At 34.5% G+C, this 24,185-nt stretch overlaps 2 protein-coding genes across 7 annotated transcripts in view; both read right to left on the reverse strand.

The window, feature by feature from the left end:
* The window catches only part of LOC114941886 (uridine phosphorylase 1), a 31,313-nt gene extending 23,537 nt beyond the window's left edge, over nt 1-7,776 (reverse strand). Inside the window, exon 1 of the mRNA XM_029317044.2 lies at nt 7,143-7,776. Within this exon, the coding sequence (XP_029172877.1) occupies nt 7,143-7,177 (35 nt within the window). The 5' untranslated portion in view covers nt 7,178-7,776. The remainder of the gene's footprint in view (nt 1-7,142) is intronic.
* A 691-nt stretch (nt 7,777-8,467) lies between these two features.
* The window catches only part of Galphaq (G protein alpha q subunit), a 46,432-nt gene continuing 30,714 nt past the window's right edge, over nt 8,468-24,185 (reverse strand). The window contains exons 2-9 of one of the 6 annotated variants that reach the window (XM_029317054.2): nt 21,127-21,311; nt 20,541-20,695; nt 19,318-19,446; nt 18,449-18,577; nt 16,298-16,427; nt 16,066-16,219; nt 14,530-14,637; nt 13,443-13,987 (exon numbers count right to left, since the gene is read on the reverse strand). In XM_029317054.2, coding sequence (XP_029172887.1) covers nt 13,905-13,987; nt 14,530-14,637; nt 16,066-16,219; nt 16,298-16,427; nt 18,449-18,577; nt 19,318-19,446; nt 20,541-20,695; nt 21,127-21,311 — 1,073 coding nt within the window. In that variant the 3' untranslated portion in view covers nt 13,443-13,904. The other 5 variants (XM_029317047.2, XM_029317046.2, XM_029317048.2 and 2 more) reach the window with 5 other exon arrangements.

The raw sequence follows: 24,185 nt of genomic DNA on the forward strand, positions 1-24,185 counted from the left end.
TTGGTACCAAAATGTTGCAAATTTTTGGCGACGATGTGGTTTTTTCAAGTGTTACACCTCCACCCACACGCATGCGCATTTATGGACCAATTTTCACGAAATTAGTACCAAAATGTTGCAAATTTTTCTGAGAAAGCTGCTGTGTGGTTTTTTTAAGTTTTATCCCACCCACGCATGCATCCACGCATTCACACATTTATTCACATACTTTTTTGAAATTTGTAGTTAAATTTTGTTGGAGATGGCTACTATGATTTTAACAAATTTTTATCATCTTATTCATCCACCCACGCACCCATGCACCCATTTGCATACGCATTTATTGACTTGGTCACACCAAGAAGTAATTTTTAAAAAATTTGTGTACGTATTTGTGATTATGTGTGCAATTCGTGTAAATAAACCTTTAATTTGTATGCAATTTTCACGAAATTAGTACCAAAATGTTGCAAATTTTTGCAATCACAAACATGTACACAAATTTATTTAAAATTACTTATTGGTGTGACCAAGTCAATAAATGCGTATGCACATGGGTGCATGGGTGCGTGGGTGGATGAATAAGATGATAAAAATTTGTTAAAATCATAGTAGCCATCCCCAACAAAATTTGAGTACAAATTTCGAAAAAGTCTGTGAATAAATGTGTGAATGCGTGGGTGAATGCGTGGGTGGGATAAAACTTTAAAAAACCACACAGCAGCTTTCTCAAAAAAATTTGCAACATTTTTGTACCAATTTCGTAAAAATATTGGTCCATAAATGCGCACGCGCGTGGATGAATGCGTGGGTGGGTGCGTGGGTGGGGGTGTAACACTTAAAAAAACCGCATCGTAGTTATCTCCAAAAAAATTTGCAACATTTTGATACCATGTGTTCAGAAATATTGCAAAAAAAGATTAAACATACCCTCCTCTGTAGAAAAAAAAAAATTAAAAAATTTAAAAAAAAACCCCACAGCAGCCACCCCCAAAAAATTTGCAACATTTTGGTACCAGTTTCACGAATATCGGTCCACAAATGCGGAAGTAGTTCGCGTACATACATACAGACAGACGGTGCTTATATATATAGATAAGTTATCCCGCAAAAGATAGGATATTAAACTAAATTCTTGCAGTCGGATATGAACCAAATACACAAAGTAAAACTTTCAATGATTTTGGGTCGCAAGGTCTGAAACCAGTACAATAAATAGATCAATTTTCATCAATTTGCTCATTGTGCGACACGTTTAACTTTAGTTATATACATTGGGAAGTTTAGAAATAATTCATATGTATGTACGAAAAATTAAAAAGAAGTCCATATATATATATATATATATATATATATATATATATATATATGTCTTCTTACAAATCCAGTTTTTTTTACAACAAACCTAAGCTTTTTATAAATAGCCGACCTATGAAGATTCGAATTTTACAAGAGGTAATATAAATATGAAAATGATAAAGATTGTCAAATATATAGATTAAAATTGCAAAAGGCAAATATTTTTGTTAAATGAAAAGGAAATGTTGTTCAATGATGTTTCAAATTTTTAAGTTAATAATAATTTTTTTATTAAATACATAATTTTATAGCAAAATGATCTGATTTCCTTTTAATTAAAAAGAACAATTATCTGGCTGACGATTAATTATTATGAGATAGACTATTGATAAAGAGAGGCAATATGAGAATGAGGATAATCTGTCATTTGAAATTACCATTTAAGTCGTAAATTATAATTGCTTCAGTTAGATACAGAATTCATTAAATCGCACTAATAGATTCTACCATAATTCATGATAATACAAATTTCCAGAAATAAGTTTCAATTTTAAAAAATAAAAAAATTTAATTTTATATATTTTCAGAAATAAATATTTTTATCGGCTCTCAATATAAATAATATAAGTATGCTGTCTTCTAAGCTGGGCAATAGAGCCAAGGAAACGAAACGAAAAATTAATTAAACGGAACTGTATCTCAATTTGAGATCCCAAAGTTCCACATATAAATTAATTTCGAAACTTACATATGGAGAAATAAGCGAGAAAAATATAGGTCCGAAAAGTCGCTGAAGCGGGAATCGAACCCGCGTCTTTCACTTTCCGGGCGACTGCTCTTACCAACTAAGCTATTCAGACCCTTTCGATCCTATATTTTTCATTTTGCCTTTTTAGTAGATCTTAGTAAATACCGCCGTGATTAGCCCAAGGCGTGAATAAACTCAGAAATAAATATTTTTATCGGCTCTTATATTATTTATCAGCATACTTATATTATTTATATTGAGAGCCGATAAAAATATTTATTTCTGAGTTTATTCACGCCTTGGGCTAATCACGGCGGTATTTACTAAGATCTACTAAAAAGGCAAAATGAAAAATATAGGATCGAAAGGGTCTGAATAGCTTAGTTGGTAAGAGCAGTCGCCCGGAAAGTGAAAGACGCGGGTTCGATTCCCGCTTCAGCGACTTTTCGGACCTATATTTTTCTCGCTTATTTCTCCATATGTAAGTTTCGAAATTAATTTATATGTGGAACTTTGGGATCTCAAATTGAGATACAGTTCCGTTTAATTAATTTTTCGTTTCGTTTCCTTGGCTCTATTGCCCAGCTTAGAAGACAGCATACTTATATTATTTATATATTTTGTTATTATGTTTTAATATTTAGAGTATTAAATATGTAGATACTTTAATTTTCTATCATTAAAATCAATGAAGTCAATACGTGTATTTTTTGAAATCATATGTGATTTAAATAATCATGTATATATATATATATATATATATATATATATATATATATATATATAATGTGATAATAATAAGGATAATTGAGATAAATGCGAAATGCATTTCATTACGCACTCAAATATCCAATTAAATAAAAAAAATTGAATTGTATGGCTCAGCGTATAATGCAATATATCGTATCATATTATGCAATACACTATGCATAATTTATAGATAAAGGGAGAATCTGCGATATCGTATACTATATCTTTTTATGGGAGAATGTGCATAAAGTATGGCCTAGTTTTACAGAATCTTCATAAAGGCACCTTGCCGGAATACTTGAACAATCTCATATGCATTGAAATACAAGGCCAAGTTTCGCACATGTCCTCTGATAAAAATGTCACGTTTTTCACATTCAGATTATCGATGACTCGTACTTGACCGAGTGATTATTTATTTATTGCATTTCCTTGCACTCTTCGTGTGTCGATCTACTTCGCTATCTATAACACTTACTCGCGACGCGGACAGCGATAAAAAGTGTGACTGACAAGATAAAATATAGATATCGAAATACACCGTTAAATAAACCGACGTCATATCTACACGGTGTGCAATTACTAAATCATGGGATAGCGCGTGTTGTACTATGATTGTTGAAATGAGATCGAGACTTCCGGCTCCGGCTTGTATATCGTTAATGAGATCGAGTGCTTTGCGTGCATCTTGAAGGATATTGCATCGGAAGTTATAGATTAGATATTTTACAGAAATTGCATCTTTCTATCTCTTCCTGTTCATTAATTATATTAAAATTTATTTTTGGAACAACAAAGATTATTTCAAGATTTTTTATTAGTCATATCATTTTTGAAATTATGGAAAATTTCATTTAAGAAAGAATTTTGTATATACTTTGAAAATTAATCCTTTATATCAATTTTTAGAAATTTTATTTATAATAATGAAAAGTATGTGATTATACGACTGATAGTAATATTCTATTGTATTTGATTCGCGCAGAAAGGTTTCCCTCGTACTTCATCCCTTTGCGAAAACAGCTGGATATAATTATGTAAAATAACAGCGAACGCCTTGTGTTCATTACCTGTAGTGTTTGTATAACCCATTGCAATTTCCTAAGCGAACGCGACGCTGAAGAGCTGAAAGGATCAATTTGTCGTGCAAATAGAGCTCTCGAATTCATTCGTAAAAATATATTCGTATTCGTAAGTAACAACCGTTTCTTCATCAGAAAATGTTTATATATATATATATATATATGTTAGGTGAAGGCGCATGACTATTTAATTTCTTCTAATTGCTTTGTAATCAAACATATTTAGACTTTTAGAAAACAATTCTTTACGGAACATAATGAAACGCCCTTAAATTTTCGTTAAGGCAGATTACGAAATACATGACACTATTTGTCACAGCAAATTGCAAAATTATACTGAGAACTATGGGACCCTAAGTGTGAATTCTTAGAGGCAATTCACGAGGGGACGTGGTTAGCACGGAGAATATAGAGAAGGGCACAATCTGCCTTCCACGTTCTTATTAATAGAGCCGCATCGATCGTCCACTTCGTTGCCAGCGGAAAGTATATCAGTCAATGTACACGTACTCATGCGTTTTATTTGGCTTTCCTTTCGCATATTGTGGCGTAAATGTTTTTTAACGATCTGTTGTGGGTCGACAACCCATTTGTCAAAAATAATTTAACAATTTCGTACATAACAAAAATGTGTGTGTGTCGCTTATGCGCTTTAATAATATATGTTGTGAGAAAAGTATTTTTATTAAGAATGAAATAATCAAAGATTTAATAATAAAATAATACAATTTGATACAAAAATTCTAATTATACAGGATATTTAAAAAATAAGCGACCAAACTTTAAAAACATGTTCTACTCATTAAGGATGAAAGAAAATCATTAGTCCATTATAAAAGTAAACAATAGTAATACTTGTTATTGGATATGGCTCATTAATTTATGGAAAATGGAATGTCTTGAAATAATCTCGTTTGTGACATTATATTTTTGTGTCGCTGTGGAAGAATTTCGAAATCTTGTCATGTAATACAATACGAAATACTCCGAGAATTTTTGAACGTCTTTCCCAGTCATTTCTTTAATGAGTTTCTACCAAAGTCTATATACATAAAAAAATCTTTGTAATTTAGAAAGCAAGCATTGCGGACGTTCATACATTTTGTCATCCTTACAAGAAAAATATGCTTTTAAAGTTTAGCCATTACTATTTTTAAAGTATCCCATATATACATAATATAAATTCTATTCTACATAAAATTTTTAATTTAATTTGAATTATGAGATTGAGTCTCAGAAAAGCAAAATAGATTATAAAATCATTGTTTTTCATTCAATTTTTAGATTTTATTTTGATAGAATTTTAATGATGCTAAGAATCAAGAACTTACGAAAAACGATTGTGTTTTTAAGAAAAAATAAATTCAAAGTCTGTGCAATTTAAAAATAAATAAGCATATAATTATACGAAGTATTAATGTGTGTAATAATGACATATTTTTATAATGTATTTGTAAATGTAATTTATATAACCGTGAATTTTTCTACTTTAGTTTTCATGATCATCGCAGTTTTTATGTTTGATCCAACTAGTTTCCTCTTGCATAACTACGGTCAGTTAAGCTAACAAAAAAGCAATAGTTCTCGATTGAGACTGTGTACTATACAATTGCAGTTGCCCTAATTAGTAGCGTCTGTGAATGACATTAGCTTTGAGAGCGTGTGCAACAATAAATCGTTTATCGATATAAACACATTTGGTTGATTCTAATGATTGTCAAAATGCGATTCCGATAAAAATATATAGCATAAGATGTATATATATATATATATATATATATATATATATATATATATATATATATACAGGATATATATCCGAAAATACTATATTTTATACTTGCAATCTATCTTGATAATTATTTTCCTTAATTAGCTATTATATTTTTGCATTGCGAGTAAATAAAATAAATATAAAATAAAATTGCCAATGATTGTGATTTGCAAAGCGAGAATAAAATTTAATAAATGTATGATTATTATGTAAAATGCGCACATCCTGCATTTAAATTTTTCGCTATAAATTCATGTTACGATAGTATTGGAAAAGAATCGATCAGTTTGATCTGATTAATTTGTTTTTACACCGTGTTTTTTTTGGCCCCTTTCAAATATGATTTATTTTTTAATTAGTTGCGATCCTCTTTAATATTGCGTCTAAAAGCTTTCTAACTTAGACGACTAAGTGAAAATCGAACGATTTTCCATATTTCAAGCAATTATTATTTTTTTAGATATGTAATTTATGTTAGTGCTCTTTATTTGATACAAATCTATTTATTTCGAAAAAAATAATGGAATCTTTTTTATTGCACATAAATGAATTTTAAACACAATGATAAATAATGCGAAACAGAAAAAAATCACGTGCGATACGCTGCAATAAAATATTTTAACATTCTGTGTATAACATATAAAAGTTGTTGTAATATAAGTATATTTCGTTTATCTTTTTTCACTAATAAGTTATTTTCTTATTAGAAAGTGAAAGTATATCTTTTACAATAGAGAAATTTTAAATTTAATAATCCCCGCATACTTTGCATTCTCGCATCCATATCTCCCGAATTTCTATTTAGCGGGATGCTATGAGTGTCACGCAAAACTAAATAAAATTCATCAACCTTTCACAAAATGTCAGGAATATCTGGGAAAAAAGTTACACGTATCTTTTTTTCAAATTTTACACAAACCAAAACGATACGGTTTTTTTCATCTGTCAAAGTATTATCTAAAATTGTTTATTAAACACACTAAAGCAATATATAAAATCTTATGTGTCAGTTATTTTTTTCCAATACTTTTTTCCAATTAAAAGTATAAATATGATATCCGGGAAAAAAGTTACGCGTATCTTCCTTCAAACTTTACACAAATCAAAACGATGCGGTTTTTTCATCTGTCAGAGTCTTCTCTAAAGTTGCTATATTAAGAGCACATTAAAGCAATATATAAAATCTTATGTGTCAGTTATTTCTTCAATGCTTTTTTTTCTATGAAAATTACGAAAATTCTGATCAATGTGATGCGTGCAATTAATTCTTTTCGAGGGGGCTTCCTCGAACCACAGAGGCGCGATTCCGCAAATCTTCTATTCGGGTCACCGCGAACGTGTCGATTTTAGTTAGAACACTCGCGACAAAAGACGCGGCCTCGCAATCGACTCGATGGGCAGCCAGCCCAGCCCTTTTTCGCGCGCCCTCGAGGAAGGCGAAACGCGACATCGAGAATCTGACAGATCGGATTTTTTTTTAACGTCAAACACAAATTGAACGAGAACTCACTCGTCGAGCTCCTCCTCGTCCAGTAAGAGACTCATCCTTTCGGAGCAGCGCGCGATGTGCGATGTACGAATCCGTTGGGGGTTGCTCCTCCACTGCGGACACAGGGGTGTAGTCCTCCCGATGATCTTCCGCAGCACTATAGCCGCGAAAACGCGCCGCGACTCTACTGGCGCGCTTTCTTCCCTCCTTCTCTTTCAGCCCTATATCGCTCTATCCTCTTCTCACTATCGTGAAATTGTCCCCTCTTATAGTCAATATGTATTCCGTCCCTCTTTATAATTTGCGGAGACGCGTTCTTTCCTTTTCCCACTGACTCCGTCCTTCTTCACGCATGCGGTCTATCTCTGCGGTCTTTCCGCCTCTCCTTGTCATGTGCGATCCGTCTTTCCCACTGTCATCACCCAGCGAACTGTCCCTCTCTATTTCTCTCATCTCTTTCTGTCTCAACCGCTATCTCCATCCTGCTCCTCTCTCGCTCGTAAATCAAAGGCGCCGTCCAGGTGGTGGCACTCGTTCCCCCTTTGTACATGCGCACAATTCGTGTAATCTCCCTTGCTCTTCCACCCTCGCTTTATACCTTACCCAGCTGTTCAACGTACGCGATAAAGATCTTCGCGTGGCCTATTTTGTGAAAATCGATAAATTAATGAAATAATAGTATCAATCAAATCTTCGATCGCTAATTTATATAATTTTGAGTTATTGAAATATTATGAATAAAGTTATACATTTTTGATTAACTTCAGTTGTAAACGATGGAGCATTCGTTGTCATGATAATAATAGAATTTCGGTATTTAAATTAAAAAAAGGTTCCAATTAAATTTGTATTAGTCATTATCTTGTTGCACATCTGTGCGTATGATATTTCAATCCTTTTTCTTTGTATTTTTATGCGCAAATTGGTTCAATTTTTGTTAACACCTAATTAATCAGCTCGTCAAGTTGGCCTTTTAATTTAGAACTTATTTTAATTTTACACGAGCCGAATTTTATTTCTCATTATATAATATATGTTCAATTTTTTTGTTACAAGTAACGCAGATCAATATAGAATCAAGTGACATAATATAAGTAATTGATAAAAAGAATAATAAAAAATGAATTCTCCAATGTGTGGATCGAAATTTTCTCAATAAGTAAAGCGCACTTAGGCTTTCGCTTCGAAATTTTCTCGCAATCTTATTCCGTTAAAGGGACAATGCAGGAAATCGGAGCGCATTCGGAAAACAACAAGCGCGAGGCTTACAAGATAAATGAAACTACGCGGGACTGAGGGTGGGATCGTCACTGCTATTGAGGGATGAATTCTCTTCGTCACGCTCGTCGATGCTACTGTCACAAACTGTGTGTGTTTATTTTTATCATTAATGTATATTATTTATTATAAATAAGTTAGAAACATTGATTTTGGGCTTGGTAAGGTGTTTACAATTTTATACACAGAGAAAGAATACCCAACATATTTTATGTTTTCGGAAGTGGTGTACGCGCCTCCTGACAAAAGAGAGATGATTTACAAATGAACCTAACAGCCCCTTGGGGGACTCTTGCACGTCGTCACTCGCCGGTTTCTCGATTAGGGTTGTACAAAGCCTATAAGTGTCGCGGCAACCGATCTTTTCTTTGAATTTTGCTTTCATCTCTCATTTAAAATGTCCTCACGCACGCACATTGAAAATCACTCCCTCGCCTTTTCTTCGTTTTTCTCCGCCGATCCTTCTCTCACACATGTACACGCAAACGCGCATATGCCCATACAATTGCACAAATACGCATAAATATGCACGAAGACGCACACACGAAAATGCACATACATACGTTCTCTCTCTCTCTCATTCATTTTTTTTCTCACTAGCATAGTTTTACATTTCGTGTCCTGCACATGCGTTATCTCTCCCTCCCTCTCTGCCATCATCCGTTTATATAATCACGCGCTCTCACTGAAAACCAAGCAGTATTACTATTATTAATTATTATTTTATTACTATCATTATTATTATTTTATCATTATAATTATTATAATAATTATTATAATTATTAATATTATTATTCAATATTATTTCTTGCGTGGTATCCGCTTAATATATAATATATTATCCAATGTATTTATATATATACTTTTTTTTCTTTCATATATAAACTCAGTGTTCCAACCAAGGTGGGTGTGACACAACCAAGGTATATGACACATGCTGCCCGGTGTATGTGCGGTGCGTGCGCGGCACCGACGGAATCGGGGATGACATATTTGGGATGCTGCGCACATTCGTGTTGGAACGCAAAAGAAAAAAGGAAAAAAAAAAAAAAAAGAAAAAAATTCTTCCGATTTCGGCCGACGCCGCGTAGAGAGGGTCGTCTCTATTGGCGCGACGTACTCTCCTGGTTCGCGCGTGGCTCTCGTCATCGCGCATACATCTCCTAATTACATCTAATGATCCTTCCCGACCCCTGGTGAGCGAGTCTCGCACGACGCTTCGCGTTTCGTAGAAGCTGGCAGGTCCAATCTCTTTTTCTTCATCGAAGAAGCCTCCTTCTCTCGCACGAGTCGAACAATCCAGGTAGCAAACGTATGTCATTTCGACGCTGAATGAGGTGTCATTAGACGTCAATTTGCTACTTGGGAACTTAGGAGAGATTCCTTCGTTCCTCTCCACCGATGACGTACACGTGTGTTTATGACATTTCTCTTTTTCGCGTCTTCCTCAATGAAGAAAGAAATTAATCTCAATTTTTTAGAATTTCATCTTTCAAACATACTTTATTGCAGCAATTTGTAGAATTTTCTTTTAATTTCGCATTGTTATAATTTATTATTAGACTTTCTTTTATTCGTGGTTCAGCATACGTCATCGGGAAAGAGGGAAGAGGATGACGCGAACCGCGACTTCCAAGTGAATTAGAATGATCGAACTCAGAGAGTACGAGCAACGGGCAGCGCGCTAGCCGGCATATGAGCGAGCGCAGGCAGTGAGCAGTTTATATGTACGTACACTGTATAATGTGGATACGGGGCGAGCGAGGGACATGAAGCCCCCCTCTTTAAAGGGAGAGAGGGGGGACCTATGGCCCTGGCTGCACGCGGTGACTGTGCCGCCGTGTAAGAGGACGAGGGCCAGACGAAGGGAGAACCGCGACGAACTCCTCCATCATCTGCTGCTCCCGAGAAATTCCGCCCTCGCGATGTAAGAGATTCTTCTTTTTTTTTTCTTTCTTCCAAGAACTCGATTCCTTGCAAATTCGAGAGACGTCACCGGGATCTTCATGTTCTTCAGAGAAATTCGTCGTTGCTGAGGAATTGTGCGATCCTTGCAAGTCAGAATTTCTCTCGTTTCTTAGGAATCTGTCGCTTCCCAGCAAACACCGATATACAATTGTTACGTTGCTATAATAAAACGAAATAGAACAGGTAATATAACGCGTACGTTACATGTAACATCCATGTTAGGTTGTAATTTCCCCACTCATAGATGTGACATTTCAATATAACATATATTACATTGTAGTTATATTGTAATTATATACCAAATAGCACATTGATGTATTGACAAGTCAGTGCTATCTTGGGATATAATGACAATATAACTACAATGTAATATATGTAATATTAAAAATATTACATCTATGAGTGGGAAATTACAACTAACATATACGTTACATGTAACATGCTTAAGTATATAACATTTATATACTGTGTTTGCTGGGTTATTTACAAGTCGAAATTTCTCATTCTCGAAGAATTAATGTAATTCGTCTACGCGAGTCGAGGAAAATCGTACTGGAGGGATTCGCACGCAGTTCAAGGACTCAGCTCCCCTCGCGCAACCTGGACGCACAGCCGGCAGAGAGAGGAGACGGCAGAGAGAGATATCTGCGAGCTCCTCCCGCGCCCCTTAATTACCTAGGTCACATCGAACAGACGCAGTTTCCCGCAGTATCTTTCGCTTCCGCAAACACGAACTTTCTTCTTCATTTTATCACACACGCATAAGCTCTCCCTTTCGCATTCGTTCTCACCTTCTTTCTCATTTTCTTTTCTCTACCTCTCTCTTTTCACTCCATTACTGTTGCTGGTATCCATTCTTTCTTCTCATTTTTCTTCTCTCTCTCTCTCTCTCTCTCTCTCTCGCGCTCTATATATAATCTATATTTCATTCTTTATATATTATATATAACAATATTTATATGATGAATTTTTTTAAGATTCGAGAGTCACATGCAGAAAAAACTTTGAGGCATTTCTGGTACGGATATAAAAGGAAGAAACAGAAACGCTTTGGCCTTCACGTAAGACTCTAAACAGAAGACATTCTCGCAATTTAGCATTTAGTAAGATTTTTTTAAAAATGGAAGAAGAAAAGAAGAAGAAAACAGAAAGGAAGGACAAAAAGAAAAAGAAAAAAATACAACACCATACTAGTAAATGGCACTAGAATTGCTCTCACTTGTGTCATCGAATCTAGTTCGCGATTTTAAAGCCCGTTTTTTCTTTCTTTCTTTCGTTCGCTCGCTTCGCTTCGCCTCGCCTCTTCAGTTTTCTTCCTCTCCGCTGAGATCTCTTGGACTCGAGAGACGAACAACACAGGCAGACGCGTCGTGAAAAATGCGCGCGTGAGACACGTTCGCCCTTCGCGTTCGTACGCGAATTTTCATATATTATATAAAAGTCAGACAACGACATGCCCGGGGCCCCCGGTTATCGTTATTCCCCGGCCCGAGAAACGGGGAAAAGGGGGAGGCGCATTCGCGCGCGCAATATAGTATATATATATATATATATATATATATATATATATATATATATATATATATCGACTAAGAATTAATCTACAAAAGAAAGGTAACAAATCCCAAAACACGGGAACCGGCGTACGAGAGAACCGAATCGACTCGCGCGAGTTTTTCATGGTATCGACAGTGAAGAGAGATTTTGCTCTTTTATTTCCTTCTTTTTTTTCCCCTCCTCATCATATTCTTCGTTTCTTCTCAAAGAGAGAAAGAATCGCTCGTGAGACGCTTTTAGGTCCTTGTTCGCTCTCTTTTTTTTCCCCCTTTTTTTACGTCCATCATATAATTAACGTGTCTTACGCGTGTCTAGCTACTTGTTGGTACAAACAACACACTCTCTCGGCACGACAAAGCTCGAGTGCACATGATCGCACAAGTCTGTATCGTTTATTTTTTTTGTCTCGCGCATCTCCGTCGTTTTCTCGGATCCGCGAGTCAACGGAGTTGCAGTCTCACACACTGATAGATTTGGTCAGGATTCGAGAGAAACTGTGGTCGTCGTGTCGATCTCGCCGTCTAAACCAGGTTGTACTCCTTCAGATTGGACTGCAGGATGGTATCCTTGACCGCCGCGAACACGAATCTGATGTTCTCCGTATCTGTGGAACAAAACGTGCTTAGAGATCCGAATTATATTCTTCATTTATATTCTATATATAATATAAAAGATATTCATAAATGTTTAAAGAGAAACGCTGATTTTTCAAGTTGCATAAAACGTCGTTCGGCACATGCTATGAATGATTGTTCTCTTTTTCCAAATGGGATGCAATTTTTTCAATATATGACGTAAAGTATTATGCGTGTATCATTTTTTTTTTTTTTTTACAAGTACACATGCCACATAGAATTAGTTTTTCGATATTCTATCTATATTAAAAAAAAAAAAAAAAAAAAAAAAACACACATTGACACAAAAGTATATAGCACAAAACGGAGGTCAACTTACCCTAACAAGAAGCTTCAATTCCTGAACAGTCGTATAACACACATGCAGCATGCAATTCCCTTTGAAATACTTTTTATAGCGAAGAAGAATACATGAGAAAGAAACCATAAACGTACATAAAGTCTATACAAATAGTTTACAGTTTCTTTTTCGATGCTTATTTTAGAGAAGCTTAGCGAATTAACTCAAAAATTAATAATGCAAAAAATCCGAAGAGATGTTGCAGTATTTTTTATAAGTAATATTTAAAACAATTCGCATTTTAAGGGTGAATTATTTTAGTTTACATCATTAAAATACTTACATATAAAAAGAAGAAAACTACTTTCTTTTTATAAATCACACGAAAATTAATCAAAATATGAATTACAATCATCGTAAACGTATTATTTTCTTGCAAGAAGAATTATAAATGAATGCACAACTTTAGCCACAAATGATGGAATATTCTATTTTCGTCAGACTACGATATAATATAGCGAACGCAATAAAAATATAATCGAAAGAAGCCTTTGTTTGTTATAAAGGCATATTAAGCAACGCTATTAATTATTAGAGCGAACGTCAATTGCTATGTTCATTTTATTTAGGTTACAAGGTCCTGTTAATATATATATATATCTTTTACCTAACATATATTGTAATATATGTTGTCATCAACGGTTAAAGCTGGCAGTCAAAAAGGTAAACCAGTCATAAGTATTCATATGGCATTTTAAATATTTAGACGAATCGCCGAGAGCGAGACAGAGCTAAGCCACACAGATTAAGTTTTATAGAAGATAGATCAGCATACATATATATAACAACATTTTCAGGAAATTACCAACTCGTTTCTTGCAATAGTATCTGCCGATTAATCGGTATGCTATATTTAATTACTTCTAGCACTCGAGTTATCGTGCTAAATCATCAACAGACTTATGTGGCGCAGATCTACATCACTGTCGGCGTTCAAATATCAAATTGCATCGTCAGAAGTCTACGCACACATTTGATAATATCTATACAATCCGTGTGATCGCGTTAAGCAAGATTAAACTCCTTAAGCGCGGTTTGCATGATCGTATCCTTAACAGCGCAGAACACAAGCTTGATGTTTTCCGTATCTGATGGTTAATTATCCACAACCGCAGCATGCAAAATATAAATCGAAAGATTGAGATTGATTAGCACCGCATTAAGCCTTCGAAAAATCAACCTATAATTGTGAAAAAATTTATAAATTCTGTGTATAAGTATATTAAATAAATTTGAAATATTTTTCTTATTTCTCTGCATTTACTCTTGTTTTTTTTATGAATAATAATATGTATAATCAGAGTTATATTTGTCTAATTAGATTAGTTCACCCAACTGATCCTTTTGTTTTCGTGCAATCTCCTATGCATTAATAAATATACATGTATACGGAACATATGTGTTTACCAAAAAAAAGAGAAAAGAGCTTTGACAGATAATAATATGTACGTAGGTTGATTTTTCCGTGGCGCGCGTTTATAACATTTGATTACACACACCTGATCATACGGGAGGCAGGCAACATACAAGCTCTGTACAAGACACAACACATGGAAGAACTGTTATAAAGCGAGAGAGAAGTATACGATATTTTTGTACACACGGGAGCTACAGAGAGTTTCTAGCCTACCTGTGGCACACGTAAAGTGGGAATAAATAATCTTCTCACTGTCCGGGTTTAACTCAACGAACATCCTCAGAATGAATTCTCTAGCTGCTATGGCGTCTCTCTGCGGACCTGCGAAATATACAAGCGAGAGGGAGGCATGGCATTACTTTCGTTCATTTACAAAGCAGGTAGATATCAGCTTCTTTTCTTTCTTTTTTCTAGCGATCGCTTAATCGCGGAATGATCATTAATTGCTACGCATCGTTGAAAAGTCGCCAGGTGTAAATACTACGAGCTGGAGTCTAGCCAAGGAAACTCGTCCGTTCTCTTATGATATATTTCTGTAAAGTATCTATTTTACTAGATGAATGAAAATTTCGCATTCGAAGGGAACGTTGCAACGTGTGAATCAAGGACCATTGGCTTTCGCAAAGGATAACGCGCGAAATGCAGACGAATATCGATCTATTTTAATGGAATAATGTTGTACTTTGCTCAAATCCAATATACGCTCTCTCCAAGGACAGCTTATTGAATTAGTCATAGTGAACATCAAAGAAGCCTCTCGAAAGCCCCATTAATAAGCTAGACGGCTTATATAAGGTACCGAGCATAATTTCACAAATCTGAAACAGCTGCTTGCATATAACTTATTACACGTTTCAAGATAAAATTCGAAAATTTCTCCTCGATCGCGGATATATAAATTTCAATGATGTGAATAACAATAATAGAGTATATAAAATTACTTAAATTACGGCGCAAGATTCGACGAGCGTTTTCCGTTTATTACGAAACATTATATAACTATCATCTCAATCTACGAACGAGTTAATTCTATATCAATGTATTGCGTGCTACTGATTATCATAAATTAACGCGCAGAGGAAACGTGTTGTATGCATCGAAATAGATTACTGCTAATCAAGATTTGATTACGCGGGTTTTTGATATATATATATATATATATGTATATCGAAGCAGCAAAATTACAACAAAGCATATAATAAGAGTAACACGTAACGAATCACGTTCGACAAATCACTACTAAGGATCACTACTAGTCTTTTGCTCGGGACACACTCGGTACTTCAGACAGACCTGTCGCACACGTAAAGTGAGAGTAGCACATTCGGTCGGGATCGGGATTACAATTCAGATACACCTTTAAGATGAACTCCCTGGCCGCTTTGTCGTCCTGTTTCGGGCCTACACCACAGAACTTATTTACTGATGTCGAGATAAATAATCTCGTCGCGCTTCGCCACGCAGTTTAAGTGCCTTGAAGTAACTTTTAATTTAAACATCAATTTATTTATCGTTTTGGCGAAAATAAATACTGCGTTACTGCAGTTTATAAATATATCTGCAATCGTTTGATAAATATTTGAGTTGTGCTTATTGTGTTTCTCCATAATTTTCACTTTTTAAAATTAAAAATCTAGTTTGATTGATTACGAGACCGGATATCTAGCATTTAATATTAAACGGGTAACGATAATATCTGCGTATCGATTCTAGAGAGAAAAGAGGATGCTTTTTAATATCACAACTTACCATCATATTCCGGAAAGTAGTCGACGAGATGAGAGTACATGATTTTTTCCTCTAGTAAATCTTTCTTGTTGAGAAACAGAATAACAGAAGAGTGTTGAAACCAGGGATATGTTATAATCGTTTTGAAGAGTGCTTTACTTTCTTCCATTCGATTCTGAAATAAAACAGAAATCAAATCAGATCACAAGAACGTTCAATATAGTCGATACATCTTTGAAAGTGTTATAATTACCTCGTTTTCCGATTCAAATAGAATTTGATCATATTCACTTAGAGCTACTAAAAATATAATTGAAGTGACGTTTTCGAAACAATGGATCCACTTTCTTCTTTCCGACCTCTGTCCACCGACGTCTACCATCCTGCAATTAATAGTCAGTTGAACTTTGTTGCTAATAGCGTGTAAAAAAAAAGAGAAATGTACAGTCGAATTCGTATTTTTAATTTAAAATAATATATCGATATTTTAGGAAAATTTAAAATTTTCTAAAATGTGGATTTAAAATTGATATAAAAAATTATACGGAGGAAAATATCATATCTCGTAATACGTATTATTTTGGAATTTAGTTCAGAATTATTTGTGCTAAAAGATCAAGTCAAAATATATTTTTTTAATAATAAATAAAATAATCTCTCATTGTATACACGTGGCAAAAAATGAAATAACAGCAAAAGAAAAGAAGTGATTAAAAATAAAGGATAAAGAATACCGAGATTCGACTGAAGATTATTCCGACTGCCAAAAAATATCTATCAACTGGTTTCTACGCGCTTGTGGACATTGATAAGAAAACACATAGAATGAATTGGATCATAGGACGAATTAAGTGGTCTTTAAATCGTCAGCCAGATACTCTAGCAGCGAATCACATACAATGAATCGCTTTTGCGAGCACGCATCCACTGCGCGATGCTCTTCATCTTTTATACTTTAGAATTTTTTATAGCCTTCAATAAAGATGCAAACAAAAGACAAGGGGAGGTTCGCTTTGTGCCTTTTTTTATTGACCATTTGCGTGATTAAGAACCTCTAATCAAGTTAGAAAAGACTCCTATTTAAGGATGAAAAGAAATCATGGTGTTATTATATCTGAATTACATTTTTTATATAATAAAAGTTTCTAAAAAAATGAGAAAAATATGTATATACAGATTTCTCTCGTGACCCAATTCATCCTAATTTATTAAATTGGAGGAGAGATTTTCCTAATTTATTTCATAATAATCTATGTACGCTAAATTATTTTAATACATTCATAATAAAAAGGCATATGCTCATTATTCTCACACAATCATTATCCAATTATAATTAACATCAATAAGGCCAACAACAATTAGAAGCATCGTCATCTCAAGTTATTCGGAACAATTTTTAACAAATATCAAATAATTTGGAGAGGATGAACATAATCATTGCCAGATCGAGGGACTTTCGTCAAATAACGATAAGTGGTTCATTTGGAGTAATGTATAAGTGTCACTCCAAGTTTTTATTAATAATTCTAATATATTTTATGAATAACCGGACGAATCATTCTGCTTCTAATTGGGTTCTTACTTTGTTGAACTATTTTAATGGTCTCAATTCATTGTAAATATATTTTGCGTTTTAACTATGACTCCACTATATAACTTATATTGACTATGTATTGCGGATTTTTTATTAGAATTTTATGTATTTATTTATTATCGTTATTTATTATCACTATTTTTTTGCGCACTGAAGAGGAGCAAGTAGAGCTCGAAACGTTTGTATAATTATTATTTCAAATTAAGAATTTTCTTCTCAATAATAAAATAATATCGTATTGCTCGTTACACATGGCCTTAATTTAATAATTTATCATTGTTTTTAACATCAATATAATACCACACATGCAATAATATTAGTACAATATTGAATAAATTTAAAACATATATAAAAAAAAAAACATGCAACATCGAAGCTCGTTAAACATTATTCAAGAATATAATGGTACATACAAATTATACGTATGAATAAATTATAGACTTTCTATTCCACCGTTTTTCAATTGTATAATTAACTTTAAAATCCTTTTAATTAACAGATTTATTAACAATTAAATTAAAATTCTATTAGTCTGCTTAAAATTAAAGTATAAAAATTTCATTATATACGGTGTAGTTTAAAAGTTTCTAAATTCTAAAGTTTCTAAATTTCTGGATTTAAAAAGTAAAGGTACAAGATATATACATACATGAAAAAATATACATTTCATATATTTTATACATCTTTTTAATGAAAGAAGAAGGTTTTATGTAGTTCGCATTGCTCCCTTATATATGAATATATTTTCGTGATGCTGAAAGACTCTCGAGTATTTGCAGATGTATAATCGAATTGAATAGCTATTAGTACCTAAATATGATGGAGTCCAGATCAAACGGATATTCTATAATGCCGGTGGTAGGAGCTCGTGCCCGGAGGATGTCTTGCTCGGTCGGAAGGAAATCAGGCTTTTCGATACGCTCTAGATCACTAAGATAACTGTAAAACGAAACAAAAGCCTCTATCTGCAAGTGCATGCCATGCGTAGGGTACATTTAAAAAATATAAAGATATATATAAAAATCGTAAAACCAAATGGGGGGTCGAAAAACATATATAAAACAGCTCTCACACATGCTCGTCCATGGGCTCAGCCTGAAAGAGTTTTTTTAACGCCGATGTTGAGTCCTGAGGCTTTGATATGTTTTGTTTTGCATTTTATTTTCTTTTATTTCCGGGATATGCAATCTGTATTCGAAATTAGTTTTTTTTTTTTAAATATGTAGAGCAAATCTAATTGCGTTCATATTTACAAGTCCCGGACAAAATAAAGCTAATTATATCCGCAAGTTTTAATGTCAGAAAAAGAGATTACAATTTATTAAGCAGTATCGATCGAACGTAATTAAACGGGAAGGAGTCGGGAGATTTCCATCTACGTGATACGATCGATCAATTGATAAATAGAGATAAGGACGGCGCGATAGTTTGTAACAATTCTGAGAATCTTATAAATCGCCTCGTTTAACGGAAGAAAGCCGCAGGACTCGAGCAACAGCGGGTTGGGGAAAACAGGCGAACAACACTTAATCGGACAACGAATCCCAGGTGCAGCGCGAATATAAATCACAGAAGACAAAGGATGCAGAAAACGGCCCGATGATGCGGGTGGTTTTGCAGGCACAGGCAGGCAGCTTCTCCTCTCATCATCATCGTCGTCCGGCGAGTGGTACACATACCTAAATCGGATCTCTTCCAAGTCAAAGGGATATTCAATTATACCGGTGGTGGGCACTCTCACACGAAGAATGTCCTGTTCTGTGGGGAGGTAGTTTGGTGCCGCGACTCGATCTATCTCCATTAGGTAACTGAAACATCGTGTTCTCAATACCTGGTGTACGGGAAGAAGACGGAGGGTGGACGGGAAGGAAGGAGAGCGGAAGCTATCGCGGGAGAGAATTAAATCTGTATCCGGTGCGCGCGTTAATATCAGAGAAATTGCGAGAAACTTGAAAGAGGACGCGAGCGCGCGTAAGAAAAGGCTCCGAAAATGAAGACCTCGCTACTTGAGGTTCCAACTCTAATTTTCTTTGATAAATGTATTTTTATTCTAAAATTAAAAAGAGAATAAAAATAAGAATATCGAATCTCTTGTTACATTCGCGAAATCTAGGATGTTTTTCCTTCACGTACCTTTCATTATAGCGTAATCTCAAGTTCGTTTTCTTAGTTTCGCCAAGAATTAATAACTGAATTTTCGCGGCTATCGAATATCAATTAAGTGACTAAGACATGGACTATATTATTAGACGCGAATAATACTGTCCTTATTAAGTCAAATCTTAAAAAATATAAATATACAATCTTTTATTAATGTAATATATTCTATCAATTGTCATATATATTTCATGATTTTTCAAAAATTCCTATATCTTTCGGATGTAATTTATCAGCTGTTTTAACGAATCACAGGATAATATCAGGTTTTCCACTCTTTCTTCCGATGAACTTTTGAACTAGTTTCCAAAGTCGATATTTTTATAACGCGATTCTGATCAAATACTATCAATCTCCTTTCACAGCTTCCGGACATTATGCCGTAAATCTCGTCGCTAATTAAACTGAACTTGAAATTAAACGAAGATCCCGGGCAATTCACTCGCGTATAATTTACATCGGACCTCTGTTTATAATTTTATAGCGAAAGAAATTTAGATCGGCGTTTTGAACGCTCCTGTGAAAGGAAAAATCGAAAGAAAGAGAGGAGGCAGAGCCTGAGCGGTAAGAACCTGAGTCATCCTCTATCAGCGGCTATATGGATTTTACGTGAAAGACTTCAGGCCGATGTTAGAGGCGGGGAAAGGAACGAGAAATAATCACACCTTCTCGGCTGGCGATAAGACACGTAGTAGACGAGGGAATGCGCCGCCCACGCGGCACACTGCAGCCGAAATATACTCACTACTTGGCTGAATCCGTGAGCTGGTATTCCCGTCTGCGATCGTAACACTCCTGTATACCGGCGTCCGACCACAGGTCCTTAATTGCCTCTACGTATGGGCTCTCGAACGTCGTCACCGTTTCGAAGTCTACGCTTCGCACGAGTTCCGCCTTTTCCTAAAAGGAGAGAGAAAACGTCAGTGGAGTTCTCCGGAAACGCAGCATGCGATACACAACGTTATCATTAATTGCACGGTTAATTAATTCTTAAATGCGTAGTTCCTGTATGTAATCGTGAATATTTGGTAGCGCGCGATAGACCTCAGAAAATATGCAGAAAATTAAATTAATTTAAAATAAGGAATTAATTGAAGGACGTTAAATAAAAAATTCTTATTCTTCAATATTTAAGATACGTCGAAATTAATTAATACAAAATAAAATAAAAATAAGTAAATTGATTGAAGGAAGTTGAAAGATATAATGCTTCTGATAAGAAAGTTATATAAGTTTTATATGTACGTAAATTATCATTTTAAATATTTAAGATACTTCAAAGTGTTAATTCGACATTTTACTGCAAAGCAAAATTCTAAATGTTTACGCACTATGTTCGAAGAATCGCCGTACTGGATCTTCAGGAGGTCCATCGCCCGGATCATAGACTGCATCGCCATGAAAATGTTTTGGTACACAAGTTTGATGAACCCTCTTTTGTCCTCGTCCGAGTAGCCGGAACCGTGGATGATCCTCATCTGCTTAATGAACGTGGATTTGCCCGACTCGCCGGTTCCTGGAACAAAGTTTCGGTCTCGATTAGCTCGCTGTCATAGTAAACGAATGAGTCTCTTTTAAGCTGAAACCATCTTGAGTATATATTTTCTGACTCCAAAAACCGCGCTTCTTTCGCATAATAAAATAAAAATTAAAAAAGAAAATAAAAAGTTACGATGCAGAAATTGTACATAAAATAATCAAGTATTTACTGCTGATATTTATTATACATTTCCATAGTAATCGGCGTGAAACAATGTCATATAAATTAACGAGATGCACGATTATGCGTTAAACCTTCACACGCAGTAAAGTTCAAGAGCTCGTCATATTTAATTCCGCATGATAATTCCGCGTAAATGTTCGTCGCAAACAATTGTCAATGACTTTCGCGTCGCGCTTCCACCAGCTCTCGACGACGACGTTCGCGCGACGTCATATATCCCTCGCTACTCGCGCGATACGGAAATCGCGCGAAGATTGCCCGCTCCCGATGGGGTAGCTACGCCGGCTGGAGGATAGACGGAGGGTGGCCGGCGACCGCGAAGGGGTGAGGGAACGTCCGGGTGTAGGTGGCGCTCGTCGACATCGTCGCGTTTCCTCGCGAAATCATGAATGAAACGCGTCCGCGCGCTCGACACGACACGTAGAGCCTTCTTAGGCCCTGCGCACAATTAGGGAAAAGATAAGGGATAAATATGTCATATTGAGAATAAGAATATTATTTTTCAATAAGAAAATGCAAAGGATTCTGATATAAAAATATACATTCGAATATAAAGAACTTATAAGGGTTTAATAAACTAGTATATAAGAGCTTTTTATTCGTATATCAGTTTTTTCAATTTTATTATTTTAAAATAATTCCTATTCCTAATATTTAATATTTATTTATTTAATATTCCTCTATTGGGCAGGATTTGTATAAGTACAATAGAGAAAATATGGAATGAAAATTAAATATTAGGATAATAGAAATAATTGTAAAATAAAATCAAATCAAAAAGACTAATATAAAAATACAAATTCGGATATATTTGCATAAAGAATTAGTAAGAGCTCTCTTTATACTCGAATTTGGATTTGTATATCAGAAATTTGTATATCGACTTTGTTATTTTGAAATAATTCCTATTCCTAATATTTTATATTTTCTCTGTATTGTGCGCTAATAATGCTCTAGGAATTTATTAGTTATTCAAGGCCTTCACCTTATCGTTGATCTCTTGATTAAAATTACTATGTAAAAGATGTTATTGTATACAAGACGAATCATGAGAAGTAAAATACATTCAAGATTGCATTAATTGATAAAATAAAGATCTCCTTAAATTAATGATAATATATATTTATATTGGATATATTTTTGACAAGCAATATAGAATAATATTGGAGAAATGAAGAAATTGTTTTGAACATATTAATGTAATAACGTAATACATAATTAAGTTACTCATTTCCGGCTAGTAATAAATAAATTAAAAATTCCTTGAAAATTGCTGCTGTTGCCAAAAAGTGCGGTTGCCAAAAAGCTTGGACACAGTTCAGAGAGAAATATGAGTGTGTTTAATCCTTTCTGACTCATAAGATACGCATGCAAGCTTTCGAATAAAACATTATAGATGATTCAGAAAATTTATATTTTCATTTATAAAAAAAATTAAAACTTCAAAAAAATCACGATTGTGCATTTAAAGATCAAGTGGGATTCTTCAAAGTCGCAAGATTCGATAAAAAAAGAACGAGGTAAATCAATAATTCGAAAGATCTACTTTAAATACGAAGTGAAGGAGTGGACCTCACAAATTATAAATTCAGCTCATCCTTGTAACTCAACCCTTCAATTTCCATTCTTTGTAACTTTGTAACTTTTTAAATCTGAATTTAATCACCACATTATTTGTTCAGGTGAAATATTTATATTACGAATATATTTTAATCGATATAGTTTTCCACGAAATTGTTTCCAACTTCGTCGAAGTAGATCTCTCATTAATTATAAGCGATCGTGGAGGATTACAGATTTCCAGGTAGCATATATTTCTGAGAATTGCTCTCGATTTCATTTAGATAAAAGAGGAGGGGGAGTGTGTTTGTTACTTTCTAGCTGTGTAATAATGTTGGGCGTGCAAAGCTCGCGTAACCTGAATCGATCTTCGTGCACGCGAGGGACAACCTGGGTGCGAGAGAGCTTTTTATGCGCGTCGCCAAGAAAAGACGCTTCGCGCGCCCACAAGCACGCCTTTCTCCGCCTTAATGAGGATGCAAAAAGGCCACCGGGCATACAGGGGTACGCCTTTATCGATAAAAAAGACGGGCGTGTGTCATCAATCGAAAAAATGCACGGGACACCCTTCGCTTCGATTGAAAGTGACTTTGCGCCACGAGAAAAGGGAAGAAAAAAAAACAACCCCGCGTAAAAACAGTGAGAAGTAATTGTAAGTTTGTTGGTAGAAATCCACGGAATTTTCTTTTACTTGTTGATTATTTTCCCGGACGGATCGGACGAATTGAAAATATCCCGCGATTAGATTTTAGATATATTATTTTTAAATGAAGTAAAAAAAAATGATACACGGTGTGAAATAATTAGAAAATTCTGTTTTGGATATAATTTCGTATCGTTTTTACAAAAGACCGGGCTCAATCTATTTTTCAAATTACTTTCCGGTCGTTATGTTTAGTTTGATATACACTGAAAAAAATCCATGTACTTTTACATGGAAATTACTAGCTCAGAACTGGAAAAATTATTTGCTTATCACTGTAATTTTTTTTTCCATTTGTTTTAAAGTGAAAATACATATTAATGTAAAAATGCATGTAAAATATAGGCAAAATTATTTTTTTTATGCACAAATCATATGTAATTTTAAATTTACCATTTTTACTT

This window comes from Nylanderia fulva, unplaced genomic scaffold, assembly GCF_048542155.1.
Source record: "Nylanderia fulva isolate GAGA-0341 unplaced genomic scaffold, ASM4854215v1 Scaffold36, whole genome shotgun sequence".
Taxonomy (NCBI): domain Eukaryota; kingdom Metazoa; phylum Arthropoda; class Insecta; order Hymenoptera; family Formicidae; genus Nylanderia; species Nylanderia fulva.